Here is a 14,130-nt window from a genome sequence, read left to right as displayed (position 1 = left end):
TGAAAAAGAAAGGTAATGTCGTTGTTTCTTGTTGTCCTGTGATATTGATACCTGTCAATTGGATTGATCGTCTATTGTGACTTTTTGTGCATGCATGGTTTGTGAAAGTGTGTTGACAAAGAACTTAAGCATCTCGAAGGTAAGGTGTCTCCAGCAATTAATTAGTTGGAAAATGACCTTAATTATGTCTTTATCTTTCAACAATCGAATCTAACAAAAATTAAACTTGTAATCTAAACATGAACATGATTTATCCTCAATGATTTGTATTGTAATAGTAATAAATTCGTTTTATATTTTGGTGGAACGATTTGTCTCATTTCAAATTGATGCTTGGAGCCTTGGATATATGTTAACAAACATGACGTGAGAGTTTTAGCTACTCTCAGCAAGCCTTAATTTACTAACTATCTACTATCACATATTAAAATGTCGACCCTCCCGAGCATAAATATCATCCAAATTTAGACTATTATATCAGCCGTTTGGCATTTTTTTTCCTCAGTGAAACACATCTGTTGGTCATGATTAATTGTGATCATCATTATATGTACCTTCTTTGTACCAAGAGGCTTTTAAAGATGTTAATTCTCAAAAAGAAAGTGCATCAAATGGCTAGAGATGAAAAATGGAGTTGATTTACAGGCAGAATATGCAGACCAAATAAATATTTTTCTCTTCAATAATTGGTCCCAAAAACTAATATTTCGCCATACAGATTTAAATGGGATTTTGCAACCCAAATACCCTACAATGAGGAAAACTAACCCTACAATCAGAAAACCTGATTCTTGGCTTGTTCACAAAGATGTTCAAAATTCATCATAATATAAAGAAGGATGGCGAATTAAGATGGGACCACACCAATAATTATTTTTTAATAGAATTCGATCTTCTCCCAAACTACTTAGACTTGGACCTTTATCAAGTGTTTCCTGCATCCTTTATCATAACAAAACTTGTCTCCAAGGGAAGAATACTTGAATATAATATAAGTTCTAACCACTTTAAATTAGAGGATACTCAATATCTACATAAATTAGACAAAAATCTTTAGGGATGTCCATCTTTAGTTGAACGGTTGAACCTAAAGCTTCAACAACTTGGAAAAATCCATATCCACCTAATGGGTACTAAAAGGCAAAGCAACTCAATGTTGCCCATATTGCAGTTAGCCAGTTAGCTAGTTACGCTTTTGGCTGTAAGATCGGATGCGCCACAACCACATATTTCATTCTATTTTGACCCGCATACTTTCGCTAAATTTGTTTGTACGGAATGCGAACTTTGTTCCATCTAGCTAGTTTATTTTCAATCCAAAAAATGCATGTATTATAGGTAGTTTTTCTTCCCACTCTTTTAAATGTTTTTACTCTAATTGTATATGAAATTTCATTCAGTACCCACCTCCACCTGCAATAACCTACAATGTATAAAATATGTGCGAGACAACAACCGTTTGCAACATTTCAAGGTATTTAGAGACTTTTATCAATTTGCTCTCACTGTAATACTGTATTGACAAACACAAACAAGCCCTTTAATTAAATAGTTGTCTAGTCTTGAGTCGCAATTTGCAGTGGTTAGGATGTAAGCAACATTTGATGTCATTCACTTGACCAGTTGACCTCAATAACTTACACAAAACTTAAAAAAACTATAATATATATATATATATAGGGGTAGGTTCCATTTACAACATTTTTTATATGACGTTACATACAATACTCTTTGAAAATACGAACTAAGCCTTGACTATTTGTAGATATGATCTTCACAGCATAGGGATCATCTCTACAAAAATTCAACTAATTTGAAAACTCCTAACCATGAGAAAAAATTACTTTCAACCTATGAATTTTTATTATCGGTCTAGAAATATCGATTTTGTAATAGTTTTTTGGCAAACTTAGAAATGATCAAAAGACCCGATTTTTTTATAGAGGTCATATCCACAGTGAAAATATCTTATCCACAAAAAATTATTCCCTTAAATCATCTTGAAGGGTCCAGTGAGAGTATTGTATAAAACGTCGTATAAAAAGTGTTGTAAATGGAACCTACCATATATATATATATATTAAAAAGAATTCATAATTCCATCATCATATACAATACCCAAGCCAAATGGCAGAATGCCGAGGTTATAATGCAACAAAAGACAATGAAGTAGCTTAAAAGCTGACTTATATTATTCTAAAATAAAATTATAATTACTAGGTCTTGGGATGCACTACTTTAATTTCTATACTTTTTGTAAGTTGAGTAGATGGATGGATGTTGGGTTAACAGAAGAGAGAATGAATTTGTGGACAGACATAGAAATCCTGTCCACGGGACACCATCAACTGAGTGGTCCACTTCAACAACCTAAATTAATAGAGAAACAACTTAGAGCACAACATCATTTTATTTTTTATTTTATTTTATTTTGTCTAACAAAAAATTAAAATGGAATCATAAACTGTTCATTTAATCTGTTGCTCTCTAATCTTAGTCCAAATCTTTAAAGCTCAAGTCTCTTTTCGGGGGCCAATTCGAAGCTTTAGGCAACAGTGCCCACCCATTAGTAAATTCACAGGGTAGTTGAACTCATTTTGATTCCATGAAAAAAAATCACACTTCATTTTCAGGATACTTCATGCATCATATAAGATTTCAAGAAGCTAACTAGCACCCATATAGAAAACCCAAACGTTTATAGATATATGCATCAATCTCCTCGGAGAATTGAAGTTTAAAGAACGAATTGATGATTGGGTATCAAACTCACAAATCATGGTTTAATTTGGGGGTTTGGGGATTTTAAAATTGATGATGTAAATCTGTTAATGACAAATTTTGATATTTGTTCTCTTTAAGTTCTATCCATAAAACTTAAATTTACAGGAGACAATGAGCTTTGATTGAAATCTTAACGATGAATTTTGATATTGTGCGATTTTACTAAAAGAGCAATTTAATACACAAATGGGCACCATAACGATGTTGAAGCGATAAATTCGTTGTCTTCGAAGAAATGATGAACTAATTTTCAAAGACCTAGACTACATATGAGAAGTAGAGAGCAAACGAGGGAGATGACTAGTTACTGATTTTTAATTTTTTATATTACTAGTGCATGCCCGTGCCATACGACACTGCTTCAAAACCCAGCCTATCCGACCCAATTTAAATTTCAGCCCAGCACGCCAACAGAACAACCCATTCAATAGTTTTTGTTGATTTTTGTTGTTTCTTGATCCACTATTCTTGTTCCTTCTTAATAACATATCCACTCCCCACCATCATTTAGATTTGTCAAGTCATATTTTAAATCTAAAGATAAATAGGTGGGTGTGGAGGACCCACACCGTTATGTTTTACTAGATAGATTTATTGTGCTCTCAGTTGTTACCATAGTAACTCAAATTGTTAGTGTACCACTCAACTAAATGACTAATGTTGTCCCGTGACAGGATTTTCATGCTTGTCCACAAACTCGTTCTTGCATTTAATAGGTCCAAGATTAGGTCTTTGAAATTCTTAGCTCACCCCCTTTTGCATGGGATGCTTTATTTTATTTTATTTTATTTTTTTGAGATAAACCATCGGATGCTTTTCTTGGGTTTCGGTTACTCAACCCTCTAAATTTTTACCTAATTCCTATCACAAAGTTCAAAGTTCAAAAGCCATGCTCTTAAAAAATTGGTGTCCATCAATTCATGAGTTGGATGACTTTGAGAAAGTGGATTTATGATTCAATGCCACACAATTAGGTGAGATAACTTTATGATAACTCAAAACAAAACCATTAGTGTTACCATCATGCATACCATGCATGAACATATATATTGTTCAAGCTCTAAACGACAGGCCATCTCAAAAATTAACAAACACTTGTGTTTTATTTGGAGACGTTACTCAAAGTTCCAAGGGAATATAAGTCAGTCAAGAAACACATACATCTGACAAATATCCTGTTGTAAACCAAAAAGAAAAAAACGACAATTTTTTTTTAAAAGAAACGTCCTTGATAAGACTATTTCGAAAATTGTCAACCAGTAAATCAGTAATGGACAATGGCTTCGTTAAAGGTTGAAGAATATGAAGCTCTAAGAGGTTGCAACGCCAATATCACAATTCACAATTGGCCGCCTTCAAAGCAATAGATAGTGATTGATTACAATAAGCGAGGTCAAATATTTTAATTTATTATTTCATTTTATGTATAATATTCACATATAATGTCATTAGTTTAAAATTAGTGGTTGACACGAGTTAAAAAAATGTGAGTTGCCTCAATCCTCTAATAAGACAATGGAGATATATCACTGAGACGTTGAATACTAATAGACTAGTCATTACCTAGTTAAGCTTATTCTACTTTTCATAATCACCATTTTAATTTTTGGAGGTTGACATCTTTAAAAAACTCATTTTATACCTTGCTTTTCTATTTCGTCTATGTAGCATATAACGAGGATTTTTCCATAAGCCAGCTTAAAGAATCGTCAGCATCTTTAGAACAAGCACAATCCTGAACATAGCTGCCACCTTTAGTAAAGTGGAGATCCTACAATCTTGAAGGAAGTGGGGGAGCACATCATTGCCATCCATATCTCTCCGAAAAAAAAGAATTAACATGAGTTCCGGGACTCCAGGCCAAGTGTTTCACACAATGGCCTGGCTAAGGGCGTTTGGCGTTGATGAATCTTGTGAAAAAAGTGTGTCCAAATGTATTTTAAGGAAGAAAAGAATATGTAACACAATTAACAAGCTAAAACAACATAAAAGTTTGATATAAAAAAATTGGTGGTCTGGTACTCATGCCATGTCAAACAACGGACTCATTTTGTTTGTTGTACACGAAGAAGGATATAAAAGAATAATACCAATCAATCATGATTTTCATTGAGTCCACCAACGGCAAACCAGATAAACCAATAAGCTCCTGCTGTAGTTTACCAAAGGTAAGGTGGAATTTGAGCTAAACGAGCCGAGTTTTACTATATTCAAGCTTGACTCGTTTATTATATGAGTCTTAAATTGAGCTTGAGCTCGGCTCATATGGTTAAGCGAATGAGTTCAAACCAAATAATTTGGTTATTTTACACTACAAAGATACTATTTGAGCTAAACGAGCTGAGTTGCATCAAACTCATTTGCTACACGAGTTTTAATTTGAGCTCGAGCTCGGCTTATATAGTTAAACGAACAAACTCGAACCGAGGTTAAACAAGCCAAGCCCAAACCGCTCTGCTCAAATTCCACACTTACTTACCCAAAGGTGAGCAAAACAGACAAACAGTTAAAAATAATTTCAATTTGGAGTATGCTAACAACATTCTGGAGTGAGATGTTTGCGCACAAAAGCAACATTTACCAAAACAAGAACAAGCGCATACGACACTAAGTTATGGCCAGAGTCATTAGGGTAGCTCATGTGGCATAATTGTATTTAGAAGTTCATCAATGACATACAACTATACAAGTATCAATGCAAGAAGCCAAAACTATACAATTAAAAACGAGAAGGGAAACTAATTATTCACAAGTTAACGGCTAATAACCTAAAAGTACAACTCATATTCGTCAATGAATTTTTTTAATTTTTATAGTTAACTTTATCTATACCATAACATCCTCAAATTTGCCGTTTAAAGAAGTGTTCGTGATTGTTGACCATCGTGAATATGCAATACCCATCCAACATAAAGCGAATCAAGAAGAGTAACGTTGTTTCAAACTTTCAATCATAGAAGGTGATTAGACAAGTTCTCTCAAAAGGAGCGAAAATTTGAAACTGAGCAGAGTCACTCGAAACCACTGCTAGGAGAGTAGGAGGTAGGCATTGGACACAGTTTGAGCCTTTGAAAATAGCTGACCAACTGAGGTGCTCTGGGTTTTGACTCAGTGCCTTACCTTACTCATTCAGGGTTTTTTGGGGATGATTTGCAATGATAAAGAGTCCTGTTCTGGTACTATTCTAGAATAAGGAAGTTTTGTTTAGAAAATAATTGTCCATACGCAAGCCTAGCTTTTGAGAACAATTCGCGCAAAATGAGTGTAAGTGCCAGATTAGCCTGGTAAAACCAATACAGTACATCCAAACACCATTTCTACGCATCTGTACAGTAACACCAACTGTTTCTGAAACAGGTTGTAACTTCTGGGAGATCCAATTAAATTTTAACATCCATGAGGATTTGTTTAAATTATTAAGAGTCTTAATCGTGTGTCAGAATTTTCACAATTTAGGTAAGAAGTTAAACTCCTACACAAGCACAAAAATGCAACACTCTTAAGAATTGTAGAGCTAGGAAACAATTTGAATCCATAGAAGTTCTGCTTATAAATAGAACCTCAATATTTTGATGAGAATGTGCAAGTTCACCATTCAAGTCAAAGTAAAGAGAAAGGTCCAGTCCTCACTGCTGAGCAACGCTCCAGACCAAGACCAGCATGCTCAAAACGTCAAATGGAATCAAGAACCGATTCAAACAAAAAATATGTTCTCTATTAGTTGAATTGCAGCTCCTTCCTAATTAATGGCTCAAATGTGGTAGAAAAATAAGCTTACCCTAAGCAAAAAAAACTTTAATAGGACAAAGGCAAAACTTCATCATGCTCTGAGTGCAACATAATAATAAAAGGCACTGGAATTTATGCGACTCATTAATCGATTATTCAAATATATTCTCTCAGAAATATCGTTTATAAAGAACACAGACAGAGTGTTGTGTGCACAGGGTGCGTAAGATACAGCTGGGCTCACCAAATATTTATCTGACAAAAGTCACAAAACCTAAACCAATTGATTATAGTTGAGACTTGAGAGTAAACTGAAAAACAATCCAGCGAAGAACAAGAAGAAAGAATATTGAACTGGAAGGTTAATCAATATCCTAAGTTGGTACCATCCATTACGGCTAGTTGGCTACTGGGCATGACATATTTCTTTATCTGGATCCTACATAAACATGTACAGCAAAAATACCTGATATAAAGTGCCTCCTGACTAAATGTCTCACGGTGACTTTTAAGCGTACACTCATTTTTACCACTCATAAAGTCCAGAGTCCAGACAGTACATGACAAATGGACCATGGATCACATTTTCATACTTTACATAGAAGAGGAATAAGATTCCCCATGTGGGAACTATGAGATCCTCCAGCACACTAGTTCCTTAAGGGTTGTGAATTTGTGACGGATTGGTGGTAATCCACCACAAAAATTCTCTGAATAGGTGAAACTATTCACGCAGAAAACAAGCACTCGAACAATGCACAAAGATAAAAACATGGTGCATGAGTTCACTGACCTTTTAGCAACATACATCAAAAGCATGAACAGACTGACACAGTTAACTAAGATCACCACTCGATCTCTTTTACTGGAAACCTCAAAGAAACCCAACTGAAATACAGTAGGAACACCTTTAATTGACTTTTCCAAATAAAAAAAGTTGTTCGAGAAACCTTTTATTTTGTGATCAACACCCTAAAAGTCTAAAACATAGGTGAGTATGACCCTAGCCAAAGAAAGAAATTACCCTGCTCTAATTGGGAAACCAGTTGAAATAGGAAAAATTTTTCGACCATAGGTGTTCAACTAAAGAAGTGCTTGTCTTAATAAATTTATAGAAGAACACCCGTCTGGACAAACGCTTCTCTGTCTGATCAAAACAACTTGTAAATTTAGTAACTTTTCCCTAAAAAGCAACCTTCATCTTTTTGACAGTCACCTTAGATTCAACCCAATCTGGATCTCAAGTTTTTTGTGGTTAAACAACAGTAATTCATGGAATCCACAGAGGTCATACTATTTGATTCCAATCCCCACCCAACTCAGACTCCTTTGAGTACATCTGCTTAACTATTTGTAAGTGAAGAAATTTTACATCTGCATCTCTTCAGCAGAGGCATCTATGTTTAAAATTCATGCTTACACTAATTTTGAAGGCCAAGGTACTTACTGAATTGCTAACAAAGATGATAGTACCATATCTGGACTAGAAATTATTGTCAACTTCAGCTGCACCTCTTTCCTGTGACAGAAAAATGTGATCTTCTTTCAGCCGCATGAAGTTGGTTAAGAGTAATATACATATACATTTTGTTTCAAGTGAAATAGAAAAAATATTACATGGTCTGCTTTAATAAATCTATCATGCCATTTTGAACCACGAAAAATCAGAGAATATAATTGAATATATCATTTGATCCAAATATCCAATGTCAGCAAGTGATGCTTTTTTAACACCATCACATAATCAAATAGGCTTAGTAATGTTGTCAAGCTCTGAAGGGAAAAGATAGGGTTCATTGGGTCAAGATTTCGTACACTGGACATGATATGGAACAAGTTTTGTACTTAAGCTTTGATAGTTTTAGAAAGTTTAAGACTTTGCCATCAGCCTTCAGCCTCAAGGTAAAAGTAAGTGAGGCTTCAGTTGAAGAGCCCTTCCACTTGGACTCGAGAAACCTAAATTCAGTTTGTAGACTCAAAACTCAAATTAGCAAATGATGTGCGACCAAGAACCATAATTGAGAGACAATAATGTCATCATACCTTCAGTTTAAAATTATGGTATTGCAGTACTTTCTCTTTCTCCGTCTTGCTTTTCTCAAAATTCTATCAGTCTCTCCCTTTGCATTGTCTAACAAACCACCTCCAATACCTGTATTAATACGAGGAGTGATGGTCAAATAGCCAGTAGGTCCAGAATTGATGCCTTTACTATTTAAAGCCATAAATATTGAATACTCAAGGCAAGGCTATCTAGTTGGCTAAATTGTGTCTGTGCGTGTATTTTTTTTTACTTTGTTCCCCCCTTTAGCAACAACATTATTTCTCTTAGCTTGTATTCAACAGTCATTCTGCTTACAAGTTTCCACTTGCAAAATGAGGAAAATTTAACTCCATTTCAACTAGACCAGTACTGTTAAATACCAATCTACTTATATCAAGTAGGAAATGAGCTCCTTTCTAATAGACTGATGAATTGGAAATTTGAAATGTATCATACACAAATGAAGCTATCAAATTCATTAGCACCTTTACTTGCTATATTGACCAAGTAAATCACCATTTTAACAAGGAAGACATATTATGGTTCTTCGAAAGAATAAACATATGAGACATTACACAATTTGTCAGATTAGTACCTTTTTCCTTTTCTCCAAGCAAGCAGGAAAAGCCTCCATCAATTTCCTCATCTGAATCAATGATCACTCTCCATTCTCTATCCTGCAAGACCAATGTTTATAAAAATGTGGAGCTTGGAACTTCATTTGGATAGTACTTCTGAACTTATATGCTCATCTCCTTTAAGAACTTTATTTGGAACATTATTGTACTTTTACTTGTATGCTCTTCTCCCATCTGAAAAAGGAAGTAAAATGGTATATACTTAAGCTCCTCCCACACTTTCGACCAGAGGAAGACGAGCCCTTTGATCGACATTATCTATTCAATCTAATTTTAAAAGCTTACCATCAATATGTCTTCTAGAGGGACATAAAAATGATATCAATCAAGATATTAAGATGTAAAATATGCACCTAAGAATGAGTATCATTGCTTTATGGTAAGAGGAAAACCTATATGGGGACTAGTAGTTCTTATGCTACCCATGTCCTCTTCTCTGTAGCAATTGATCTTCTCAAAAAAATGTTCCTTCTTTACTAAATTATAATCCTTTTTTGTAGTCTATGATTCCTTTCTTCACCTAGAATGGAAGAGCAAACCGAAAAATTGATAACCACTCCTAATACAGCATTCTCACCATAGTACCATATCCATCTATTTATAAGAGGATTTGAATGCTTTAAAGTGTTTTGTCGAAGCATTTATTCCAGACAAAAGATAAAGAGTACTGAAACTTACAAGCTCAATTAGAGAGATTTCCTCCTGCTTGTGCTTGGCCTTGTTTAGTCTCTTTGCAAATGAAGCTGGTTTCTCTTTGAAGATTTCTGGGCTTTCGATCTTTATCCTTGGAATCAGAGTTCTCTGAGTGCGAGCCTTTGGAGGTTCATTAACACTGCCATCATATGTAATTCCAGAACATTAAAATGGTACCAAGAATGCCAAAGAAACTGAAAAACTCAACCAACATTCAAATGTTACCCACATATACATTATTAATGGTTTCTAGCTGTAATAAGGACCAACTAAATAGAAAAAGGGCAAAAAACTTTTTTTGCCTTACGGATAGTACTAATAAATGGCAACCGAGTTGTAAACAACTCCTTTTCTGAATGGAATCTCCTTAGATAAGTTAATAGTTAAAAAAGCTATAGTGTTATTTTGTTCATTTATACAAAACAAACAATTCCTACTAAAACATTCATTAAACTTAAAATAACAATGAAAATATGAAGTGCTACAATAGTAAAATATGAAGTAAAAAGCACTAATGATTTGTTGAGCTACACACAAGACCAAACACATTAATTCAAGATCTACACTATAATGTACATAAATAACTATCGCATCTGCTAAAGGTACCAAACCCAAGATTCTCTCCTAGGGAAAATTTCACCTATTCCCAACAAATACCACCTCTCCAGGTGAAGGATGCGGCAGATGAGAAAAAAAAATAAAGAAAACAACAGGATTTTTATAACAACACTTGGAACAGAGGTTTTATGGCTCTGAAAGTACAAATGACTTACTTCATCAACTACAGATCCAGATAATAATATTTTAATTGGATAGCCATCAGAAACAGTAAGCCAGTCAAGCACTCATAATCATGCATTAGCTGAAGGAAAATAATATTTTTGACTTGTTTTCAAACTGCTAGATATATACTTCTTTTAAATGCATCCATTCCATCCTTTAATTGCTGGATACTCCTCCAGACAAAAACCACTAGGGAATTGTTGCTACTTCATAGGCAGTGGTGTTTGTTCATCCACCCAGGTATGACAAATGACAATAAGGAAAGATAAATTTATAATGACATGCAACTTATTAACGAGAGAGATGCAAGAAATTGGGTGTGTAATTTTTGTATTGCAGGCCATGTTATTAGTTGCGATTTTATACTCAAGTTTCATTAGAAGCACCTTCTCTTGCATTTATCACATGTCTATTTAAGAAGCATTTGCTCAAGTTCCCCACAAGTTGCTAATGAAAAGTCAGTTTCCTATTTCAGGAATTTTCCACATTATATGTCTTATTGGAGGAGTCAACTATCTAACATCTATCATACCTAGTGCAATGTCGCAGAATAATAGCCAAGGAAGATGCAAGTCTCAAGAACATACTTTTTCCTGAATTGTACTTGCTCCTTCTGAAATTGGATGTTGGAGCTTCTTGTCTGCAGTTTTGTAATGTGGAGCTTTAGAAGAGAGAGCAAAAACACAAGAACAAACCAGATCAACATTCTGAGAAAAAAGAATGCACCTGCGGTGGTAGAATGGGTCTCATATCCTTAGTGATTGGAGATTTTATGCTACTCACTATTGCCTGCAAAGAACCAAGATGTAAGAAAAAGTGGTCACGCTAGCATAAGTAAAATTGCACAACTGAAACATTAGAACCTTTACTCTCAGATATGCGCTTACAGAGTAAATTACTTGACAAACATGAATCATATTTTCATAATCTTGACATGGAATGCAAATGTAAACTGGTATTCATTTCATCAATGTTTAAAAATACAGTCTTGCTGTCAACTATCAGGAAATCCGAAAAGATTCAGCAATAGAAAAAGTTGATAATGATTTTCTAGGAAGTAGTAATTTAGCAGTTCTGACTTTGTCCTAGAGAAATCAACAAAGACAATTACATTAATTAGCTCATATCCATAAACTTAAACTCCTTTTAAGTATTACTAGTACCTCCATTTCTTTGGAGACGACCCCACAAAGTTGGTTTTGCATCTTAAGGAACTGTGCTTCAATCTTGTCTGGTAAAGATAAAAGTGCAGACACAGTCTCTTGTAATTTGTACTGATGTAAATCCTTTCTCAATTGATCGGGGATAGATTTCAAGCTCCCATCAAGAATTGCTTTGATATCTTCCTCTCCCTTGACCTGGTCACATTTAATCCAGTTGCTTTAATAAGAAAGCATACACCCAGTAACATCTGGAAGATTAAAAAATAACAAAAGCTAGTAACAGAGACAAATCTCGGGTTGTTACCATTAGGTGCAGTAAGCTATCTTGAGCAGCCAACTGCTTCCGTGTGCTTTCCGCTGAATGAAAACATCAAATAAATTATTACGTAAATGATGCGGATAATGAGAATAATGCACTCCTTTTATATATTCAAAATTCCGGTCCAATTATGATCGAGTGGACACATTTGATCTTAAATACAAACTAAAGATATTCACAATCAAGTTATCAAACAACTAATATAACTTAACTGATGTATAGAGTCATATGCAGTTAACTGACTTTAAAGTCAATGGGTAAATAGATGTACTGAGTGGCTGAGTGCAACCTGACATGGAGACTCCAAAAAATTTGCCATATGTAAAAACATGGTGGACAGATGCCCAATACATCCGTTCCAAACAATTCTAACCATATTTGAAACCTCCTTGTTAAGTTGTCATTAGGACAAAAGAAACAAAAATGATGGTTTCAGATTTATATAGGTCCTTACTACACTTTTTTAAGAAGAAAAAAATGAAAATAAAACGAAAAATCTAAACCAAATAAACTAATGTAATTCTCATAAGTAGTTAACTAGTGCCTCTATCATGTCGTACTGGACTGGGACACCATAACACATATAGACATACCATTACAACAGGAACACAGCATGTTAAATAAGAAATCATCCATGTATGAAGAGAAAAAAAGGCGTTAGCCATGTTCCACTCCACCCCAATAGAATGAGGAACATAGATTTATTTCCATGTTAATCTACATCCAATGCCCTTGCCTGATTCAATACTGAGAAAGAGTACACCCCTGAGTTTAGGAGATCAAATTTAATAACATACATTGTCCTCGTTGTGAAATTTCAAAGATTTAAAGAATGCTGCACTTACTCTCCAATAATACTTCTTTAACTGCTTTGTTTACTTGCATGACATCTCCCTGAACAGAATCAAGGATCATTCCAAATCTGTTTAACGAATTTTCTACCATTCCCATCCTGTGTTCAAGTTCTTCACTAATCTGACCTGTTAAGAAAGCCAACATAACTTATATAATGCAGAACATACAACCATGGATACTAAAAGAAACTCACTTAGCCAAAATGATGTAATTTAAATATCAAGATATTTTAACTCACATCTATGATCTTGAGAGGGGCAGAATTCCATCTACGCACGATATTGTTGGAAGACCTCGACACTGGCATTTGAGACTCTTCCCTAGTATAAGCAACTGGTGCCAAACAGGAAATCCTCTTTGTCGAATTCTCTCTTTCCTGAGAACGCTGAAAGTCAACAAATATCACCCAATGAAGTCAGCTAGTGAGTAACTTCAAACAGACAAAATCGAACATGCACACATACTTAGTCTCATAAGTAGGATTAACATATAGTCACAATTTCGTTTTTTCATTACCATGAGTTAAAATTAATTACACAACGAAATTCATAAAAATCTCACAAGCATTTTCTACTATTAGTCATGAAAACACTTTGAATTTGTGAGACATGTATGAAATTGATAAACAATTAAGATTTGAGATGCTTGTAAACCTAGAAAACAGAAAAAACCTGTTCGTTGATTAAAACATCGTCAAGTGAGTTCTGAGAAAGCTGAGAAAACGTTTGTTGTGAAAACGATTGTTGTGATTGCTGCTGCGAACGAATCTGAGAGGCTCCTTGACTTCTACCAAAAACCGATGTATCGCTTCCAGAAAAACCGATCGCATTTGATCTACTTCTGTCAAATTCAAAAAATAAAATAAATAAATCTAGATCTGAAAAATCAATCAATGAGATAAAGAGAGAGATGAAGGAACCTGGATTGAGGTGGAAGAACGGAAATGGAATTCAAATCACAAGCTTTGTTGATCTTTAACTTCATTTATTATTATTATTATTATTATTAAATTGAATAAAGACGAACGATCTTGAATAACACACGGTGATGCAATCGATGTGAATTTGAGGAATAAAGAATATGAAAACCCTAGATCTGATGTTTCAAGAGAGAAAGAGAGAA

General features: G+C 34.5%; 1 protein-coding gene across 1 annotated transcript; it reads right to left on the bottom strand.

Moving 5' to 3' along the window:
* Positions 1-7,661: 7,661 nt before the first annotated feature.
* Positions 7,662-14,130, bottom strand: PRD3 (putative recombination initiation defects 3). The gene is made up of 12 exons (XM_086596631.1): positions 13,928-14,130; positions 13,680-13,848; positions 13,247-13,393; positions 12,999-13,128; positions 12,139-12,191; positions 11,835-12,029; positions 11,398-11,460; positions 11,259-11,311; positions 9,874-10,027; positions 9,153-9,234; positions 8,557-8,665; positions 7,662-8,032 (listed from the first exon to the last, which is right to left on the bottom strand). The coding sequence occupies exons 1-11, from the start codon at positions 13,990-13,992 to the stop codon at positions 8,559-8,561; spliced, it is 1,218 nt and encodes a 405-aa protein (XP_086452757.1). The 5' UTR covers positions 13,993-14,130; the 3' UTR covers positions 7,662-8,032; positions 8,557-8,558.

The sequence above is a fragment of the Coptis chinensis genome, chromosome 3 (genome assembly GCF_015680905.1).
Source record: "Coptis chinensis isolate HL-2020 chromosome 3, ASM1568090v1, whole genome shotgun sequence".
In the NCBI taxonomy this organism is placed as follows: Eukaryota; Viridiplantae; Streptophyta; class Magnoliopsida; order Ranunculales; family Ranunculaceae; genus Coptis; species Coptis chinensis.
Note: the sequence above shows the minus strand (reverse complement) of the source record. Positions and strands in the feature narration are given on the sequence as shown.